General features: G+C 37.6%; 1 protein-coding gene across 6 annotated transcripts in view; it reads left to right on the forward strand.

Moving 5' to 3' along the window:
• The window catches only part of LOC144651631 (protein unc-13 homolog B-like), a 35885-nt gene that overhangs the window by 3083 nt on the left and 11749 nt on the right, over window positions 1-21053 (forward strand). For 2 of the 6 annotated variants that reach the window (XM_078511580.1, XM_078511572.1), the window contains 22 exons: window positions 676-705; window positions 1340-1439; window positions 2738-2958; window positions 4593-4721; window positions 7204-7529; window positions 9568-9667; window positions 10446-10573; window positions 12121-12323; window positions 13370-13448; window positions 14290-14370; window positions 14567-14618; window positions 14743-14850; window positions 15697-15756; window positions 15953-16073; window positions 16547-16653; window positions 17539-17577; window positions 17786-17888; window positions 18113-18154; window positions 18436-18563; window positions 19622-19737; window positions 20687-20749; window positions 20887-20987. In XM_078511580.1, the coding sequence (XP_078367706.1) occupies window positions 676-705; window positions 1340-1439; window positions 2738-2958; window positions 4593-4721; window positions 7204-7529; window positions 9568-9667; window positions 10446-10573; window positions 12121-12323; window positions 13370-13448; window positions 14290-14370; window positions 14567-14618; window positions 14743-14850; window positions 15697-15756; window positions 15953-16073; window positions 16547-16653; window positions 17539-17577; window positions 17786-17888; window positions 18113-18154; window positions 18436-18563; window positions 19622-19737; window positions 20687-20749; window positions 20887-20987 (2437 nt within the window). Of the gene's footprint in view, window positions 1-278; window positions 515-675; window positions 706-1339; window positions 1440-2737; window positions 2959-4592; window positions 4722-7203; window positions 7530-9567; window positions 9668-10295; window positions 10323-10445; window positions 10574-12120; window positions 12324-13369; window positions 13449-14289; window positions 14371-14566; window positions 14619-14742; window positions 14851-15696; window positions 15757-15952; window positions 16074-16546; window positions 16654-17538; window positions 17578-17785; window positions 17889-18112; window positions 18155-18435; window positions 18564-19621; window positions 19738-20686; window positions 20750-20886; window positions 20988-21053 lie in introns of those variants that run through there. The other 4 variants (XM_078511588.1, XM_078511601.1, XM_078511594.1 and 1 more) reach the window with 4 other exon arrangements.

Consider the following 21053-nt stretch of genomic DNA (forward strand, 5'->3'; position numbering starts at 1 on the left):
ATACGACTGTGTAAAATCGGATAATATACGTGTACGTTCGTTGTGAGTTTTTCATTCCGGAAGTTGTTTTAATACTCACACAATATCTCCACCCATTCGAAAGATTCAAAACAATTTTTGGCTCGCAAGCTAAACTATGGGGCAGAGCATTGCTCAAAGATTTCTCGAGAGAAACAGCTGCTCTGTTTGCTGGGTGCAAGATTGTGTATTAATCATTTGTTTCACGTGAAATAACATTTGTCAAGCTGGTGGACACAAAATATCCAAAATTCACGGAACGTTAACAACACACCCCCACCCCCTGAGTAATTGACTGTAACTAATCGCTCCGGCAAAGCCTCCTGTGGTGACGTCAAAGTTTACAGTAGTCGGTTGTCCATTTCATTGACTTCACTTGTGTTCATTAGAAACGATGCATATTGCAATCGAAAACAGTGATTTACCGTTGTGGAAAGGATAACTATATACAAAGCATTAGAAAAAGCTTGAGTCATGCCAATTTTGAGTGTGCTAGGTAAGTTGGAGCGAGCCAATTAGCTTCATTAGGCAGGCATGTTTGATATTTCTGCACTCTCTTTTAGGCGGCTGTTCGCTTATAAACATGATCTCAATGCTGTTTTTATTTCCTTTCCCTTTTATGTACCTATATTGCCATTCCGTGAATGAAATGAACAGTCAAAAAAGGGAAACTGAGAGGCCATTCTGGTAAGATACAGTATTTAGCTGACTTGAGCGTGACAAATTTCTGTCGGCGTATTTGCAATCAGTGCTAAAACGGAAAGTTGAGCGAAGGTATTCTACTTTCGTACCGCATTCAGGAGAAAGGAGGAAGGAACATGTATTTCCTCATTGACCGTTTTACTGACATTTGTTCTTACGCATCTTGTATTGAGGACAAATTCTAATTCGCAAAACTGACAACATGCGGTCATCAAATTAGTTTGATCGTGTTAATACGTGAAGAACTACATACATGCATATAACTTAAACTAGATCAAACATTCTAAATCGGCGAACATTTTAATCTTAGTGGCAATTAAAATTGAAATTGTAAATTAAAAGATTTGTTCGATCTTTCGAAATATAAATTTGGTTAAATTCTAACTACTTCTGGGAACAAATCAGTGTTTTGTTTACAAGTGCTAATGTTTGAATTGCTAAAATAACATTAAAAGCTGTTCAAAGTGCTCAGCATTAATTTAGATTTCGCTATAAATATTAAATTCCTTACTTAGTTTAAATTTAAGTGATATATGAGCGTTTCTTCCTTTTTATCTATGTAAAAGTCTTCTGCAAGTTCGATTTAAACTAAATGATTCGTTTTATTACATAATTTCAGAAAAACAGAGTTCATTTGTACGTGTGATTCTTCAAAATGTCACCCTGGAGACAGAGGTTGTCAAAGGTATTTCTCCAGCATGGGAACAAGAGTTTGTCTTGTAAGTTGTTCGCAAATAAAACATGACTTGTGATTATCCTACATGCACAAGTTTAATGAGTTAAAATTTCATTTAATACAGGCCCAAGATTAAAAGGTGATCAAGGTTTTTAATTACCTTTCGTATATAAGAGTGTTTTTTATGAGGCCTTCCAAGAGGGGTAGCCGTGTCGCAGTGTCACATGTTTTTGAAAACGGATGTCGCCTAGCCAACAGCTGTAAATGTCGCTGTTGTTTTTTACCCTATTGTGCTGTCACATTGTGTCGCTGTTGCGACATAATGCGACAGAAATGTCGCATGTTAAAATGTTAAAATGTTCCTGTGTCGCCAGTATTTAGGGTCATGTCGCTTGTCGCTTTTACCCCTTGGAAGGCCTCTTTTATCACTAATGTTTTGTGGAGTTTGAGATCAGCTGATGCCAAACCTGGTGGACGAAAAAAAATAAACAAAAGCATCTCCAAATAGATACAAAACTGAAATCAAAATTTGTGCTAATCTTGGATAAGCTTAACTGTACTTTGGTCAACCAGGCCTGGTATTCATACAAATTAATACAATTTGCATTAGGGGTATACAGTCAACTCTCACTACTATAACGGACACCTTCGGGACCACAACTTGGTGTCCATAATTCACCTGGACTTCAACTCCTGTCCGTAACAGAAGGGTGTCTGTTATAACGAGGTGTCCGCAAGGCCGGAGTTGACTGTGGAATGATCCTTGAAATATAACAAATCTTGGTAAATTTTAGGCGAGTTTTGAAATCTCAGCCTCGCAAACTAGTGTCTTGGAATCTTGAGATTGCAAAAAAATAAAGCTGGTCTCAGAATCTCGAATTTTGCAATTTGAGTTTTGGAATCTTGCAAGCCAAGCAAAAGTTTAATCTGAATGAACTGCCATAAAGCAATAGCAACATCAACAGCAAAACAAAGAAAAATCACAATAAACAGCTCAACATTGCAATCGCTACTGTGAGACATGTAAGCTTAATGGATAAATAATGATTTAATTAGAAATAATTTTTAGTACAAGGCATAAAGCAGAGCGCTGTAAAAGTCTTATGCTAGTATTTTTTAATCACAGCATCTCATACTCGGATTTGAAAAAAATGCTGAAGTCTCGGTCTTGGCGTTTAATTTTTAATTTCTTAGGGAAGCGTGCTAACAGATTTCTTTTGGGGCTTGTGCCTTTGGTGCTTAACAAATACCAGCTATTTTCCTTCAAAAGGGGTTAGAATCTCTGCTAATATATATTTTATTGGAGTTTTTATTCTTGTATTAATTTTTGATAACATACAGTGAGACAAACCGACTGGACCAAACACTGTGTTTCCAATTGTGGGAGAAAGGATTCTTCAAGGACAACCTGCTGGGAAGTGCATTTATTCCCCTGATGCAGATCCATCATTCAAATGCAGAGGGGAGTGGTGCGTGGGTGCAACTGAGCACTGAATCATCCAAAGGTCTGGTGTCTTCAGGCCATCTGTTGCTTGTGGACACTCGGTTCGAACTGCCATCAGGTAAAACATGAAGCAGATGATATTTTTATACAGTCGAATCCCGATAACTCGACCTTCAAGGGAAATTGAAAAAGGTTTGAGTTATCGGGAGTTCGAGTTTTTGAGGGTAAAATTAGTAAGAACATGGCTTTGAAGGGAATTAAAAAAGATTTGAGTTAGCAGCGGGTTTGAGTTAGTAAAGGTTCAAGTTATCAAGATTCAACTGTAGTGGTTAATTTAATTAAGCAAGTTATAAAGTAGCCGGGAAGCAGTGCTTGTGTTGTTCGGAGGCCAGAGCCTCAGCACAATCTGCAGACGGCAGGTTTAAACCTTGATGTTGGTTATCACGAGGTTAAATTGCTCATCCGCTCAAGCTCTCAGTTAGGTATCCTCTCTACCACTCTTGCGGTGTGACAGTGTTGGGTTGCAGTGGTCTGGTTGTTGCCATACCACAACCATTTCTAGCAAGCACTGTGAGATCATGGGTCTCAGCTCGGCATGAGCTGCCAACACCACTGAGTAGCTTTTTTAAACCATGTTATCACACCCCTGTATGGCCCCCCTGACACATTCTTATAGAAAGAACATAACACAAGCTGAGGCACAGGGCAGGAGGGGTTGGTTTGAGCCATTGCAAACAATGTCATCCAACCCTGCACACATCAGCTATTCTTATTCATTTACTGGTGCAATTCAGAACTTTCACAACTTTCCCACAGAATCAATAAAGGCATTGTCACTGGTAAAATAGTTATTGACTGAGTTAGATTGGGCAGAATGGGAGAATTAAGTTGTGGGTCATTTTGCACAGCCCTCACTGCCACCATGACCTTGAGTCAAATATTTTCCACTCTGGCCGTCTCGCTCAGTCAATTAGCTTTAACAAATGGTTAACGTCACAGCGTGCACTATTGAGTTACAGATGCACACGGGAGGTTGCTAAGCACTCACTCTAGCTTCTTGAGTGCTTAGCAAACCTCCCAAGTGCATCTGTAACTCAATAGTGCACGCTGTGACATTTACCATTTGTTTTATAGCACAACTTTTGGTGATTTATTACAGTTTCTTTGAGGTAAAAGTGTGTGCGCTTATTTAAACAATTGCATGTAGTGCTCCCGTAAACGCTGACGAAAACCTAAAGGAAAAATCAAACAAACAAACTTTTGAATTATTTCAAACTTGCATTATACCTCAAAGTCTTTCAGCATTATGGAGAAATGGTTTTTCTTATATTTAGCTTTTCAAATTCACTGGAAAATCGAGAAAACATGGAAAAATTCATGAAGTAGGGGCACTTTCTTGTGCCATGTCGCATCAGATCAGCACGCGTGCTCAGGTTGAAGGCATACGTCAGCGTGCACCCATGGAAAAATAGTAGACGCTAAATTAACCAATCAGAATGCATGCTTTACTTTAGTTGTGCTATAAATATATTATTACTTCTAATAATAGGTAACTTATAGGGCTCAGTGCATATCATTGTATAGAAAGCAGTACTGTCCCACACAATTTTCTACCTTTTCAAGCTGATCCAGAAAGAATTGTCTAACCCCCCAAATGTCAGCTATTTCTTTAGCCTAAGGCAACAGTTCAATGACATGTATTTGTTAAGAAATGTAACAAATAGCATCAAGTTTTTCTTCTTGTTTTTAAAGGGCTTTCAGAAGACGAGGCATTAGCTCTCCAAAATAAACTGGATTCATTTTACACCATCATGAATCAGGAAATGGAAGTTTTAAAGGAACAATCCAAAAAAGTACAAAGAGATAGGGATATAAAGAACTGTAAGAATTGTTTTTGTTTTCAATGCTAACTTGTATTGGCTGGACATGTATACTTTAATTGAAGAGCGGCGGGAATAAACGGCCCCTGGACTTTCTGACTAAATCGAACATTATCGAAACAGCTCCAAATTGCGCATGCAGGTTTGTTTACGTGTGCTAAACACTGTCCTGTGTTGCATTCGGCTGGTCTTTTCTTCGTTTTTCAGAAATTATGTATGCAAAAAAAAGGCATTTTGCAAGCTTACGTGCTCCCAGTCAGCTAGCAGTCTGAGTTTTCCAACGTATCGCGTGTACATCTTTCCCTGTAGGGTTTTCTAAGCGTCTACGGAAGACGAGAAACCATTTAACAAGCATTTCTTCGACTCGCTGCGCATGTCTTTTGTTGATTTGAGTAGCGTAGGACTGGATACTGCATTGTGACGTAAGGTCACATGTTAGAGGCGGAAGAGTTTGAATTAAGCGAAATGGCGTGTCTGTGAAAGTAAAACGGAAAAGTTTATAGTTTTAGCTCGATTGCGGCTGCCAGGTGGTTGAAGGACATCATTAAGTCTGAATACCCGTAAGTTTACAGCATCGCTCGAAGAACTGAGTGATGTTTCTGCCTTTGTTTTGTACAACAGCGCTGTTTAGCGCTTCGGAAAAAACGTTGCAAACAAGGTAGTTTGAGCCTGGCCGCATAGAAGGCCTAAAACAAGAGGTTTCTTGCCGGGAACTTCGTCAACGCGAGTTTTACAGGGTCCGCTTGGGTTCTGCCGCGACAAAGTTGCCGAGAAGTGACTTGGTTTTAGACTTTAAAAAATTCTTTATAGGTTTGGGGGGGGACCTCCCCTTGCAAAATTATTTTCTGTGCCTCATTAAATATTCATCAATCAATAAATCAATCAATCAATCGATTCGTGCCTTAGTTTATCTTGTTTTCGCGGGATTTTGTAGATGTGTGATGATGTAAGGAGTGGAGATAGAAGTGAGAGCAAGCCGGCGGCACTTAACTGAAAGCAAAACTAGTATAATGTGACAACACGAGCAAACGTATTCAATCAACAATCAGTCTTTATTTCACTTTCACCTCAAAATTACAGCTAACGGTAACAGATTACAATAGTCTTGCCCGAAACAACAAAAAGAAGCTAACCGCAAGCAGACTGCAGTGAAAGCTAGCCGCTTGAAACGCTAACGCTAACCCTAACCCTTAAACTTGGGTTTAGCTTTTTAACCCTAAATTTGAAACGAAACCCTAGCGTCAGACCCTAACCCTAACCCTTGGGGTTTAGGGTTAAGCTTTTTTCGCTAGGGTTAAGCTAAGGGGTTGGGGCTAGGCCTGTAATCCCAAAACTTTAGCTGACTTCATCGTTTTGAGAAACAAAAGGTTTCCTTTGTTTATCGTTTGTAAAAGAAAAGACAAAAGAAGCCGCGCGAGCAAAAACCTTGTCTTTTTGCATGTGTAATTTTTCAAAAACGAAACAAAGACCAGTGAAATGAAAGACAGGACATTGTTAAGCACACGTAAACAAACCTGCATGCGCAATTTGGAGCTGTTTCGATAATGTTCGATTTAGTCAGAAAGTCCAGGGGCCGTTTATTCCCGCCGCTCTTCAATTAATTATTGTGTTGTTCCAGAAAATGTCCTTACCCCTCCCATGGAAGGTTTTTTGGTTTAAATCCCCCCCACCCCTCCAGAAATTCCAGTGAAGCCCCATACTTTCCTTTAAAAATTTTGGCTTTTCAGAATCGAATCCCCACCCCTTTGGAATTTCCAATGGCCTTCCATGGGAGGTATGGATATTTTCTGGAACTGCACATTCATATTAAAGTGAGGATCTTCTGCATACACTGGTGGTCTCAAGACTTGAATTCTACTGTTCTTTCTCAACACTGTGAAAACAATGGGGTGAGATTGGCGACAAACACACTAACACATGTTCTTTACAAGGAAAAAAGAGAATTATACTGTAGCTACCCTGTTTAGCCATTGCCTCTACACTTATTGAGCTTTGATATGGGAATTCACGGCTCAAAAAAAGTGCTGTTCGGTTGTCCTGGACAATTGATAGATTTTCCTGTTGGGCAAGTAAGTTTTCGTGCTCAATTTTCGGATGCACAAGGGCCCAGAAAAAATTAAACTAAGACAGCCATACAACTGCCCTGGCCAAGCAAAATTCGACAGCAGCTTGTCCGGAGGGTGAGCTGCTTTCAAGTTTTTTTTTCAAGCCGTGAGAATGAATTCCCTGATTATAAGTGAATATCTCTGCTGTCCTAGCTGCCCTCCTTGCAGCAGTTGAAACATAATTGTTTTAACAAGTCAGTGTTCTTCCTCCTCCCTTTTTAACAGGCTAGGGGATTTAGCATTTCATTCAGGAGACTTAAGTTTAACAGTCTTTATTCAGCAGTGTTGCAGGTCTTTTGGCAAGAGCTGTCCGAGTAGAACTAATTTAGAGCAATATGATGGGTATTTAAAGATCTTTTGTTCTTTTCTTGTGATCAGTTAATGATGAATTAGACAGTGCTTACACAAGTGATGCAGCCATCTACAATCCATTCTTGGACTCAGACCCAGAAATGAATGACCAAGATTCCGACGACATCGCTGATGGACGGTTTAGTGACAGTGAGGCTGACAGAGACAGACTAATGATCAATTACACGGATCATTTTGAAACTAGTGGACGCACCTCCGATGACATCCGTGAAGAACTGGAAGAAGATGTGGAGGAAAACAGTATGTTGCAATCTTCTGTTTTGCCTGAGAGCCAGCAAGGAGAAGAGGAAATTAACGATTATTTCTTGGAAGAATTTGAGTCAAGCGTGGAGGTAAAACGCATTGTTTGTTCTTTTACATCAGTGATAATTTATGTTTGTTAACTTCCAAAATGAACTAGAATGCACAGTTTTCAAACATGTCTTAAAAATAGATAATTATTTAAATGTAAAGCAGGTTTTTAATTAGTCAGTTTTTGCTCAGTTGGTTGGTTGAATGTAAGCCTTTAAATTTTGTTAGTTGTAGTTGGCAGATAGGCATTCTAGTTGCAGGTCAACTGGAAGAAACAGAAAATACAACAGCAAAGGGCATAATTGGGGAATTCTGTCAGACAGACAGACAGGCAGACAGACAGAGAGGTAGGCAAGAGGCACACAGACAAGCGCAGGCAGGCAGGTAGACAGAAAGACAGTCGGGGAGACAGACAGACACAAATTAGCTTCATTGTAGACAGGCACACACAAGCAAAAAGTAGCCAACCATCTATTGGATTTAGTCAGTAATTCAATATGCAGATCGGCAGTTACATGTATTTTATTAATTTCACTTTAAAACCACCATTAGTTTATAGTACAAACACATGAATAAAGTTTTACTTTTCTGTCTTGCCTTTGGTGTGTATTTGATGAATTAGTGTCATTAAACTTGGCCAAATGTAGCCGCAAGCAGGGCCGTGGGCAGGATCTTGCTTGGGTGGGTGCCAGCGTCATAGGCATGAACATCTCAGGGGAGTCCTGGGTATTCTCCCCCTAAAGTTTATTTTTTTTTGTTTGTGTGTGGATTCACCCATCGCACCCCCCTACCTACAGCCCTGGCAAGTAGCTCCATTTTGCCACAGACCGGACCCAAGAAGATGGCAGAAATCGAGCCTAATTTGGCCAGGGCTTGCATACACTTGGGATGACTTGTGTTCACTTTGGTCAGGAACAATTTTGCACACAAGTGACGCAGGCCAGTGCTGAAAAAAAATCCAGAGTCAAATATATCTAATTATTATGCCACTGCAGTCATCTTTTGATTTGGAGTAGGGGCATGCTATTCCAAAAAAGTTTGACTGATTAAATACGGGTAGATTTGTTGCAAAAATCCTGATTTTTAGAAGGGATGTGAACGGTACACTTGCTTAGTGAACTGGACTCCAGATCAAGTGGTTCAGGTTCAACACAAGCTGTGCTGTGTTCTTGCGCGTGACACTTTACTCTCATAGTTTTTCTCTCCACCATGGTGTATAAATGGGTACTGGCAAAATGAAATGCTTAGTGGGAGTTTTACCCTGCGATGGACTTTTGTCCCATCCTAGAGGAGCAGAAATACTCCTAGTGGCTTCATTTTTACAAGAAACTGTGCACAGGATTAAAAATAAGTTTATTCCTGTGCTTGCTCATTTTAGTAGTGTTTGTTTGGTCTGTGCAACTCATGTTTTACAACGGCATAGACTTAGAGTGAATACAATTTTAACCAATCAGAATGCTCGTTACAACAGGTTCCTTGATTGACATTAATCTCCAGACCTCCTGATAAAACCTCGGTCTCCCGCCAAATTCGCGGAAGAAATGTTGGTCACACAACGATTTCCGTGTCGATGGTTTAGATTCAAAGATAGATAGCAATTTTCCATTCCTGGTTCTTTGTTTAACCAGAATTTGAATGTTGAATCCGTGGAACTATCTCTTCGGCCAAGAGCGAAGCTCCTTAAGAACTTTTCGCTCACAAAACGAGCGACAAAATTTGAGTCGAATGGACTTCACGTTTGTTCTGTAAGCGCGAACTTTATTTCAATAGATTTCTCAGTTTACTTTTGTAGCTTTCTATGTTAGGCTTATTTTTCAGATGTTACAATGTAAATGGAATTTATATTTTAGAGATTGTGAGCAATGTGAGGATCGCAATGCGGAATTTTATTGCATCGAATGCCAATTAAAATACTGCCCTCAATGTCGCTTCATCTTCCATTCGAAGGTAAACAAATTTGGTGGTTACTTCGTTAAATGAAGCTTCACATTTTGCATGAATTAGCGTTGCTTTTTGACAGAATCGTTTCTGTTCAAATAGTTGTATGTAGGAATGTTGTAAATCGCTTTTTTCTCGTAGGGTAAATTACGACATCATACAATCGAGTCGGTTGTGGTGCATCTTTGCGAGTCCTGCTCGAGCGAAACGAAACAGTTTCATTGCGAGATTTGTGGATTAGGTGAGTACGCTTTTTATTTTTTTGTACTTCCTTTTGAATAAAAACAAGCCTGAGCTCTACAAATCTTCAGAGAAGTCTCATTTAAACGAGAAAAAATTTTACTACAACAAAACATTGACAACGAAGTTCAAGTCGCGCGCGCTTTTGGACATATGATCGCATCGTATCAGAGGAATCCCCTCTAAATTCTGTAAATGAAAAAATGAAAAGTAGCGAACGTTTCGTTGTCTTCATGACAGCATTTTCAAGTTCAGTGCCCATGACAAGTGCGATGGCTATTTATGAATATGATTTTATAAGAGCGTGAAGAATGTAGTGAAGTAATTTTCCTGTACCGCTAATTACATTCAAAATACTTTTTAAAATGTTTAACTAAAACATCTTAAATTCGAGTGTTACATTTACAAATTATTATAATACTTCTGTATTATAACTTCTTTTCGTAGTTTTTGTAATGTTTCTCTCAAGGAAGAATTGATCTTAGAAGGCGAAAACATTCCATTACAAAGATTGATATATATTTTAAAATATTTTGTTTTGAGATATTCCATTAGTTGTCACGCAATCTGTCACGCAACTATTGTAACGTTACATTCTCAAATTGTTCTTCTACCAGTCAAATATGCAACAGAACTTCATCAATTTTATCAGTTTGGTATATACCGGTAAATGAGTTCCTCTTTTGCACATTGAATGACAACAACAGCAATTCGATCCTGTTGTCACTTTTCTGTGTTTTTGCTTTCAATTTCAGTGCTGGTTGTGTTGTTATGTTTAGGTTTCTGTGACCCATGCTGGTGCACATGGCATGCAAAAGGAACTCTCAAACAACATCGAAAGGAGCCTGTTCTCACAGTCGTGAAAAGATCACGGGAACCACAAATCCATGAAGATCTGGTCTGCAAAGTGAGCTGATGAAGACAATGATTATTTGAAAATGACAGTAAAAAAAATTAATGGCTGCTTCTGTTATCAAGACTAGACCACAGTATGCAGACCACATTTTTACTATTCTCTCAACTCTTTTCTATTGGAATACTACTTTATCACAAATTCCCAATTTGTTTACAAACAGTCACAAATAAAGTGTTTCTATCAGAATCAAGCTGAGAAATTAACTTTGTGATTTTAAGATTAAGATGTTCACAGAGAATTTGCTAATCAAATTTGATAAGACACTGGTAAATGTGGGGTTACATTTTTTTCTTCAGTATATTTGGCTGACAAGTAGATTATTACTTTTTGACTTGGTCTAATAGGAAAATGTATAGAAAAATAAAAACACAACCATGCTCCTTCCATAACTGATAGTTCCGGTAGTTTTTTTTTCAGTTCTTAAATTTTAAAGATTCTTAAGCTTAATTTCACATCAGGTTATCGTGTCCCAATTAGAACATAAGACATCCTGACCATTCGTTGGCTGTGACAGGGTTAACCCCAGCACTAAATTTGCCGGTACTGTTTCATACACCTGGGTGAAGAGAGGCACTATGAAAGTAAAGAGTCTTGCCCAAGAACACGACACAGCACCCTGGCCAGGGCTCGACCTGGACTGCCTGGTCTTGAGTCCAGCACACTAACCATTAGGATACCGCCCTCCCACATAAGATGTACTTACTGTCAGCTTATTTATGTATCAGTAAAGTTGATGATACAGAATAGCAATGTTTCTGGTAGCTGCAACATTAGTTATTACGCAGTAACAGAATTAGCAGGTATGGTTATTGTTACACTAGTTTAATCATGCTCAGAAACATAGTGGTAGGTAATAAGGTTGAGGAGCAAGTCATAACTTTCAATTGCTACTATATTTGCTTATTTCAACTCACTGGCTCTCAGCCTGAATTTTTCATCTATGGGTTTATTTTAAGGACGCATGTTGGCATTGATAGGTATCTAACTCTCTGCTATAAAGAATATTATTGTACAGTTGAACCTCTCCTTACGGACACCTTGATTACGGACAGCTCACTTTTTCTGAGAAGACCAAAATTCATATATAAAACTCTACCTCCATAATATGGACACACTTCCCTGTCCCTTTCAGGGCCCTAACTAGCAAGAGGCAAGACAAGACGCTTGCCTCGTCTAAATTTTTAAACAAAATTAAAAACAAAATATGTTCTGTTGAAAAAAATAATCCAACAAGATTAAGGATGAACAAGGTTGATTTTTCTCAAGAAATACGTCATGAAAAATGTCTCTGAAAGAGTTTCCGAGCTTCTAGATTTCAAAATTTTCTGGAGAGCATGTCCCCAGAACCCTCTAGTAAGATCTTGCCTTGTCTATGGTAAAGGTCTGGTTATGGCTCTGCCTTTGGTGTCCAAATTAAAGAGGGTTGACTTTAACAATTTTACTTTTGTAACAAGGATAAAAAATAATATAATTTGATAATGATTTCAGTGGTTCATCAAAAGTATTTGAAGTAACGTTCTTTAATGAAATATTTTTAGGTTGATGAGGCAGCTGAGATCTTTGAGGAAGATGTAGTCATCCCTGAACAAATAGATCCAGCTGAGAAAATGGAAGCAACGTTAAAGACACCAGAGGAAGGCAATGAAACTGATGACGATAGCGACAGCCCAGACAAGAATGGCCCCCTGCGACGAAAGGGAGGGTTCAGAGTATCTCCAGGAACCTCACGGAAATCATCCTGGTATGATTAGTTTTTAACCTTTTTTTTAGCTTTCTCATTAGCCATTTCATTTCTGTACAAAGATGTTAGCTTCTTGCGAATACTCAGTGTTAAATATATGCTTGTACAGTTCAAGTATTTGAGTGGGGGGAGGGGGATGTTATTGGAATATTGTCTTACAAAATGTTTAACATTTGATACTCAGAAAGGTACTTTTCTTGACTGAGTCCTCAGTGTTCAGTTGCCAATATTGGAGTAATGAATCCCTAAATATAAATTTGATTTAATCTTTTTGGTTTCAATATCTTATTGTAAGTGCAATATTCAAAATAAGACCTAATCTAAACTCAAATTTTGATTGGTTTAATGACGTCAATCTTAGCCTTTGTGGTATTAAACAACTGAAAGACAGTATTCACTAATTTATGTATAACTGATCATGATTATTAATAGTAAAAATGGTCAACAATTTATTAATTCTCATTTCTCTTCACTACTGGCCCTTTTCAAATTTCTTAGTGCACCAAAAGTCCTTTTTCTTACTGTTTTGCTATTGAATGAGAGTCGAGAAAAGCAAGTAGTGAACAGAGCATCAGGAGAAATCCTTGTGTTTGACAGTTGACCACTGATATTTGCAGCTGAGAGTCATGTAAATTTCGGACAAGTGCTTACATTCCTGTTGACGGAAGCCAGTCATTAGAACAATCAACATTCAAGTTTTGAATTAAGTTATGGTTTTGATATTGAACTATATATTTAAAGAATGAAAAGTAATATTGAAACAAAGAATGAAATTAAGTTTCCATTAATTAATTTGTTACTTCAATATAAGGAAGAGATGATTCTCACTTGTTTTTACTCTAACCAACATTTTCTATAATAAAAAAAATGATATAATAATAATAACATCATTCAGTCTTAATGTATACATTAAGCCCTGTTAGTAACATATTTTTTATTTAAATATTAAGAGAGGAAAAATGTAATGGAAAGAGTATATTGGCTTATCATTAACTTATATTGAAATGTTATGTGTCAGAATCATTGATTTTTTTGTTGATTTTCAGGAATGAAAAAACTAAAGCACTTCTCAACTCTGCAAATTCTGGCTCTTTGATAAGAAAAAGAAGACCCTCAATTCCCATTGTAAGTTTTAAAATTTCACATTATTTTATTTATCATTCTCCATTTGATTTGATTATTCCAGGTAAGATAAATTAATTTTGTACACATCAATAAAATCATGATTATAATAATTAAGCCATGGGCTGAATTTGTCCAAAGGCTTCTTGGCAGGCTTATTTGTGGAAGGTTGGAGAAGGGAGGCTTATTACTTAAAGGAATTCCGCCTTTCAGAAATGTTTAGGCTTTTGATTTTGCATCTGAATATTTTTAGGTGCATATGTTTACAAGGATATCCATAGTAAAACTCTCTTATTAAACTGATGGTACAAAACACAAAACAAGTAATAAAGCCGTCAACCCCGCATCACAGTTCTTTGAATAGATGCATAAATTATGAAACAAGGTCTACAATTATCGAGCTTGACAAAAACTTTAACTTGAAAAAAAGCTTGCCCCTTGGAAATTTTGCTTGCCCGGGGTAATTACATGCCTGACTTAGTTCAGTTCTATTTATTTTCAATTCAGTTGGCAGAAAACCTGCATGGACCCTTGCCTACTGGGCAAGTGGGCAGGAAAAGTTACTTGCCTACTGGCAGGAAGATCTTCTTGTCCCAGGTGACTGCATGGGACTATTTTTAAGCCCTGAGTTAAGGGCTTATATATAATGCAATATAAATTTATTGGAAGAAGTTATCTCTTTCTTTAAGCACTTAATCTAAATATAAGCCACGTGCTTATATTTGATGAGCTATTTTTGGGGAGGATTTCGCTTTAATATTGTGGAGTACAGTACAGTACATACAGTACATACCGTTAGTACCCCTGGCAGCTGTACCTGATCTCTCTTTTGTATGATTTGCAGCAACCAAAAGCAAGTACAAAACAGATTAGAAAGCCTCACATGATGATGTCACAAAGGGCTCATTTGAATGATGAGGAGCTGGTATGTTTTGAGTTGAGATATTTTAAAAAATGTCATTCTTACTATGTGTTGTAAAAATAATTATAATTGAAGATCTAACAGGCTTGTGTTTCTAGAACTTGATAGGAAACCAGAAAACGTTTTCTCTTTCTTAATTACCAGTAATATTTGCTTTTGGGTTATTCTGCTTATTTTCCGATATAATTATTTTCAACAGAAACTTCATGTTTATAAGAAGACTCTCCAGGCACTTATTTACCCTATATCAGGTGAATAGTAATAACTATTGCTTGCAGTATTGTTGCAATTCCCTTGTTGTATTCAGTTCTGAATCAGATTTGCATTACTACAGACATGGGATTATAATTATAAATGTTACATTATTTTGTTCAGATACCACACCTCACAGATTTGAGATCTGGTCAACCCAAGTACCAGCCTACTGCTATGAGTGTGAAGGTCTTCTTTGGGGTCTGGCCAGACAGGGTCTTAAATGCAAAGGTGAAAGCCACATCAGTCATACAGTCGGCAGTAAGCTCAGGTAGCCAGGCAGTGTGTCCAACAGGTATAGCTAGCTTAAGTTAGTCAGCCATACTATCCTCAAGCAAGATCCTTAACCAGTCAGCCAGTCAGTTAATGTTTCAGTCAGTTAGCCAATCCAGCTCATCACTTAGTGGACCAGGTAGATAAGGCTAGTTATGTAAAGTTGAAGGCAATAAAATGCAGACTAATGTAACAGACCAAAGTGCATGCATGCTTTAACATTTGATTCTATATGATAGTTTTAACTTCATAGGCAAAATTAACTGTTTGCATTTAAGTGTTCTGTTCTGTAAGGAGAGGTTTGATTTTTTACACATTGCAGACCTATTTTTCAATCAGTCGGTCAGTCAGTCAGTTAATCCATCTGTTTTTCTATCCTTTGCTCTAGATGTGTTCATTCACTCATTTGTTTGTTCCTTTGTTTGCGCGTGTTCATCTGTCTTTTGTTTCGTCAGTCAGTCAGTCAGTCAGTCAGTCAGTCAGTCGTCAGTCAGTCATCAGTCAGTCAGTTGTCACTCAGTCAGTCAGTCATCATCAGTCAGTCAGTCAGTCGTCAGTCAGTCAGTCAGTCGTCAGTCAGTCAGTCAGTCAGTCAGTCAGTCAGTCAGTCATCATCAGCCAGTCAGTCAGTCAGTCAGTCAGTCAGTCAGTCAGTCAGTCAGATAGTCAGTCAGTCAGTCCGACTGTTGCTTGATTTGTTCTGTCATATGTCTCTCTGTCCATTTATCTGTTGCTCAGTCCATCAGTCTGTCAATCAGTTAGACAAATTAAATACACTTACAAAACAAGTGTTTTTTGTTTCAGAGTGTGGAGTCAAGTGCCATGAGAGGTGTAAAGACTTGCTGAATGCTGATTGCTTACAACGTAAGTTGCACTTTGCCGTCATGATGTATTAAAATTATTAAAATCCATTAATCAGAGCAGTACTGTCATATTTGGTTCTGCAGGTGCATGACTATTTTTGTTTTGTTAAAAAGTACTTGAAAATGTTGAGGAACTACACAAATTAGCAATTTGTACATCTCAGTAATTTTTACATTTTGTGCATTAATTCTTTCAGGTGCTGCTGAGAAATCAGCTAAACATGGTACAGATGACAAAACACATTCCATCATTGTTGCTATGAAAGGAAGAATGGAAAACAGAGAAGCAAATAGACCTGAAATATTTGAACAAATCAGGTGCGTAGATAAAAATTTAGACACCATTTGTTAAACTTGTTGGAGAAAAGGATGGCAAAAAAGTTAAAGATGTGTGCTGTGATGATTTGATTTAGTACCATCCTTGGAAAAAATTCCTCCCTCCCCATCAATTAAATACCCCTTTTTGAAAGTGGGTTTTTTTTGTGTGTCCTATTCCAATAAGGTTAAGTCTGAGTTTAGGCCTAGTGATCCATCAGGCCTGAGCTTTTCCCAGTTTCCATAGCATCAAGTGACCAGGAGTATTTCTACTCTGTTCCCCCTGGATGGGATGTTAGTTTATCAAATGGTTACCCCATGCCCTGATAATGCCCTGTAGTTATGAATAAGTTCACTGTCTCTAATAAGCAAGTTCTCACTGGAGCTCCCAAAATTTAATGAGTCTTTCAGCAGGGTGCTAAATCATTACCTAACAGAAGTGTTTATCATATCATTGTTGTTTTTAATGATTTTAGTGAAGTGTTCCACATGGTGCCAAAAACACATGCCGGACACATGAAAGCCGTCAAAAACTTGATCCTAGATGGAACATCAAAGTGGCTGGCAAAAATATTTATCACAGGTAATGACAGCCAGGTTTTGACAACTGGTTATTTGTTTGAGTCTTGCTGGTATTGTTGTAAGGAAAGTGTAAGTTGTTTACTAAGTAAACAACAGTGCTCTGATCTGGAACCCAGTAAGTTCAGATGCTAATGATCAATGAAAAGGTCCAAACCTCAAGGTCTACTGACTGATTGACTTGCATGTCAATGTTGCAGTTAATTTAAACTGTTATCTCAGTTATTTTTTATTTTAACTAGTTTTTTTTTTCTAACCAGTTTTTTTAGTAAAACACCTCCCCTCCCTTGATGTCTCATACCCCCCACCACCACCCTTACTAACCCTCCCCTACTATCTGCTTTTATCCCCCTCCCCTAAGAAGCATCATCTATTTTTTTCCCTTTTACTAACCTGCACTGGATTTGAACTCTCAACCTCTGGATTTGCTGTCCAACCCCTTATCCACTTTGCCACACAGAAAACACTGGGTGAACCACTATTTTTTAAAAGTATACGACTCCAACCCATACCCTAACCCTATTATTTACCTAGTATATATAAAAAAATCAACTAGTTAGAAAAACGTTACTAGTTAATTTACTAAATTAACTGAGATCAAAATTAACTGTGCACAACATTGACATGCAAATGATTTACTGCATAAATACCAAAAGATGTCCAGAGTATAAATTATTTGTCATTTAATAGCGGTAACTAGTGTGCATGAATTGGTATAAAGCTGCACAATTATTGAACAAGAGGATTGAGAAAAAATAGCACTACAGACAATAAAATTTGTTATTAAATAATAGTATTATTTTTGTCTATCATGAGCTTGCCATACATAATCAGTGTAATATTGATTACAGAAATACAATAAATTATGATCATGTTTTTTTCTTCCTAGTTGTAAGTGCACAAGGACTGATTGCTAAGGATAAAACAGGTGTGTCAGGTTTGAGTATTCTGCTGAGACTCGTTATAATTATATGACAGAAATGCATTTCATTGATTGTTGCTTGATGACTGTCATTTGCATATTAGGCGTTAGTTAATAGGTTTGTTTTACATACGGTGTTAGTTTGGCTTGTTTAGCACTAAAACTTATTATTTAGTATTGTTTATTTGACTGTTTTTTTTGGGTATTCCTTCAGGTACAAGTGACCCTTATGTGACAGTTCAGATTGGCAGGACAAAGAAAAGAACAAAGACAATTCCTCATGAGTTGAATCCGGAGTGGAATGAAACCTTTCCATTGTGAGTATAATTATCATTCATTTTGAAATTAAAGGTTGGTTGTTTAAACTGGGACTGCAATTTGTTTGACAGTAAACTGAAAGTGATAACAAGGTAATATGATGGTAGACTAAAACCTTCAAGATGTTTGTATGATGAAGATCTTATCTCTTTTGAAAGAACCTCTGAGCTAATGTAAACAGGAAGTTGATTTTATTGACACATTCTTTTTTCCTCTTATACAGCGAGTGTCACAACTCTTCTGATAGAATCAAAGTACGTGTATGGTAAGTATTTTAAAGAAGATTTATTTTAATTTATGAAATAAATAAATCTTCATGTACATATTTTTTCTCCAGCTGATAACTATTTACATGTGTATTTCATAACTGCTGAGAAATAGAATATTATTTGGAGCATTTGATTTTATGTGGCAAATGAATTTCCACAGCTGTTTAGTGTTTTTCCAGACATCCACGTCTGTTATCTTAAGCCATATAGGTGTATTATATCAGCCCTACATGACATAAACACGGGTTCTTATTGTCTGTGTATTATTTCATGACAGGGATGAGGATGATGATATTAAAGCCAGAGTACGATCCAAACTGATCCGAGAGCCTGATGACTTCCTTGGACAGACAATCATTGAAGTGCGTACACTCAGTGGAGAGATGGATGTGTGGTATAATCTGGGTATGTTACATGGCTGTTTAAGGGTCAGTTGATAAGCAGTTTGTAGCCAATGAAAGCTAAAAGCTACAGGGGTGAATCCAGAAAATTTTGAAATGGGGGGCCGAAAAATTTTTGGTGAGAGCGCAACCTTTGCCCCAAACCCACAACTCAATCCTTATTACAAAGTACTTCTCCAAAGATGGTTACAATTTTTTTAAAACAAATTGAAGGAAAAGGGGGGTTGTGGCCCCCTTGCCCAATCCCCTCCCTCCCCCATATCTGCCCATGCTTAAGTTGCAATCAGGCCAACTGGCCCACACTACTTGAGCTTATCCTGATTTCCACAGCACAAAGTGACTAAGAGTATTGCTTCTCACCCTGAAAGATATTTAACAATTATTCCATGAGCGCACGTTGGATATGAGATGGTTGATAGCCAACGAGGCGTGGTAGTGCCGAGTTGGCTATAACGATGTCATATCCAACAAGCGTGAGTGGAATAATTGTTTTATTTAAAACGCCCAAAGAATTGCAATACTTTTAACTCCCTGGCTGTTTTCGTTGACGCGTATCGGCTACCATACTATACTACTATATAGCAAAATGCTTTTAAAAAGTGAACATATATAAAGATAAATCCAAAATTCATTGTAACAAAACATCAAGTGCATTTCCAGCCCATGCATAGTTCTAGCTCTAACACAGAGGGCACGTAGTTTAAATGTACAGTATTTCTTCGGGTTGATAATGTACAGAAAAATATGCAAAACATCGTTGACAAGTTTCTTAGGCCTTTTCGCATCAACAGTTAGTATGTGAAAAAAATAAATTAAAAGTGGTCACACATTTGGGCGCCTTGCTGTAACAGTTCCTTGGTACCCATTCATACTTCCGGGTGGAGAGTCAGGCTCTATTACAGTACATGTAAAGTATCTTGCCCAAGAACACAAGGCAATGATGTCAAACAGTGCTCAAACCATTAGCTCACCACTTCTCTCACAGTTGTCAGCCCACCATTAACTAAAGATATGAGTTACATTGTGTATATATCAGTAACATTTAATATTTGTTTTCTCCAGAAAAAAGAACAGACAGATCGGCTGTGTCTGGTGCAATACGTCTTAGAATCAGTATTGAGATCAAAGGAGAAGAGAAAGTTGTACCATACCATCAACAGTACACTTGTCTTCATGAGGTAATTACTTACTTACTTACTTACTGCCCAACATGCCTGTGTGGCACATAGGGCAGCAACGAAGTTTCTCCAACCCTGCCTATCTCTGGCCAGTTTTTCAATGGTGCTCCAGCTGTAATTGAGCTCCCTTAACTCCATTTTCATGAGGTAATATCAGCAACAAAATTTATCATAGAAATAAGTGGACGTTTCGGCATCATCTTTAGCTTGATGCCATTATCAAGACTGAGATAAAATTAAATATGCAATGTCAATTAAAGAGCTAAAGAGTTTCTAAATTTGCATAAAGCAAAAAATTCTTAGGTGAAAACTAAGAAATTTTTGCTTTATGCAAATTTAGAAACTCTTTAGCTCTTTAATTGACATTGCATATTTAATTTTATCTCAGTCTTGATAATGGCATCAAGATGATGCCGAAACGTCAACTTACTTCTATTATATTTGCATGTATATGCTTTACAAAATCTCTTCTGATCAAAAATTTATCATACATTAACTTTTTTTTTACCATGTCCTTCTATATTAAACCCCAGTCCTCCTTTCTATCAAGCCACCACTATAACTTCAACTGTTCACAAACCTTGCTGTCATTTTCCAAGGGTAAAAGGTTAATTGCACATTCAAGCCTGGAGGCACACATGAAGGTGCATTGGGCCATTGTGACCCATCTTGCCAGAGCTTATTCCAGTTTCCATAGCAATCACTTCTAGAAGTATTTCTTCTCCCCCTGGATGGGATTCTTGTCCATTGCGGGGTTATCCCCAGTATTTAATTCACCAGTACCCATTTAAACACCCGGGTGGAGACAGGCGCTATGAGAGTAATACAATTGGAAATGGAAATGTTTATTTAGAAGTTACATCTGGCAATAGTATTAGCTCTAATTTTCATTAGTTTACTGTTAGTCTTCAGTGGTTACTGATGGAAAGTTTCATCACTTTTTTTGCAGAATATCTTTCATTTCTTGTGTGAAAAGAACAATGGTCAGGTTCCACTTCCTGTGTCTAGTTCAGTAAGTTCTCAATAGTGCTTTTTACTCTATCAAATAATAATTTACCCTCAATTGAAGAATAGTTTGATGTAGTTTGTTGACCTTTTTAATTGTTTAAAATCTGAATAATGCATATGCCAAATATTATTTTTCCACAGAGAGAAGATCCATGGAAAGTGTTTTTCCCACAACCAGCTCTTGAAATAGTGAATGAGTTTGCCATGCGATATGGAATTGAAAGTATCTACCAAGCAATGACGTAAGTTAATATCTGGTCAGACTTCACTTCTTGACAGGGTCTTTTTTCATAACAAGAAACATCCTC

This window comes from Oculina patagonica, chromosome 1 (assembly GCF_052425735.1).
Source record: "Oculina patagonica isolate OP01 chromosome 1, crgOcupat, whole genome shotgun sequence".
In the NCBI taxonomy this organism is placed as follows: domain Eukaryota; kingdom Metazoa; phylum Cnidaria; class Anthozoa; order Scleractinia; family Oculinidae; genus Oculina; species Oculina patagonica.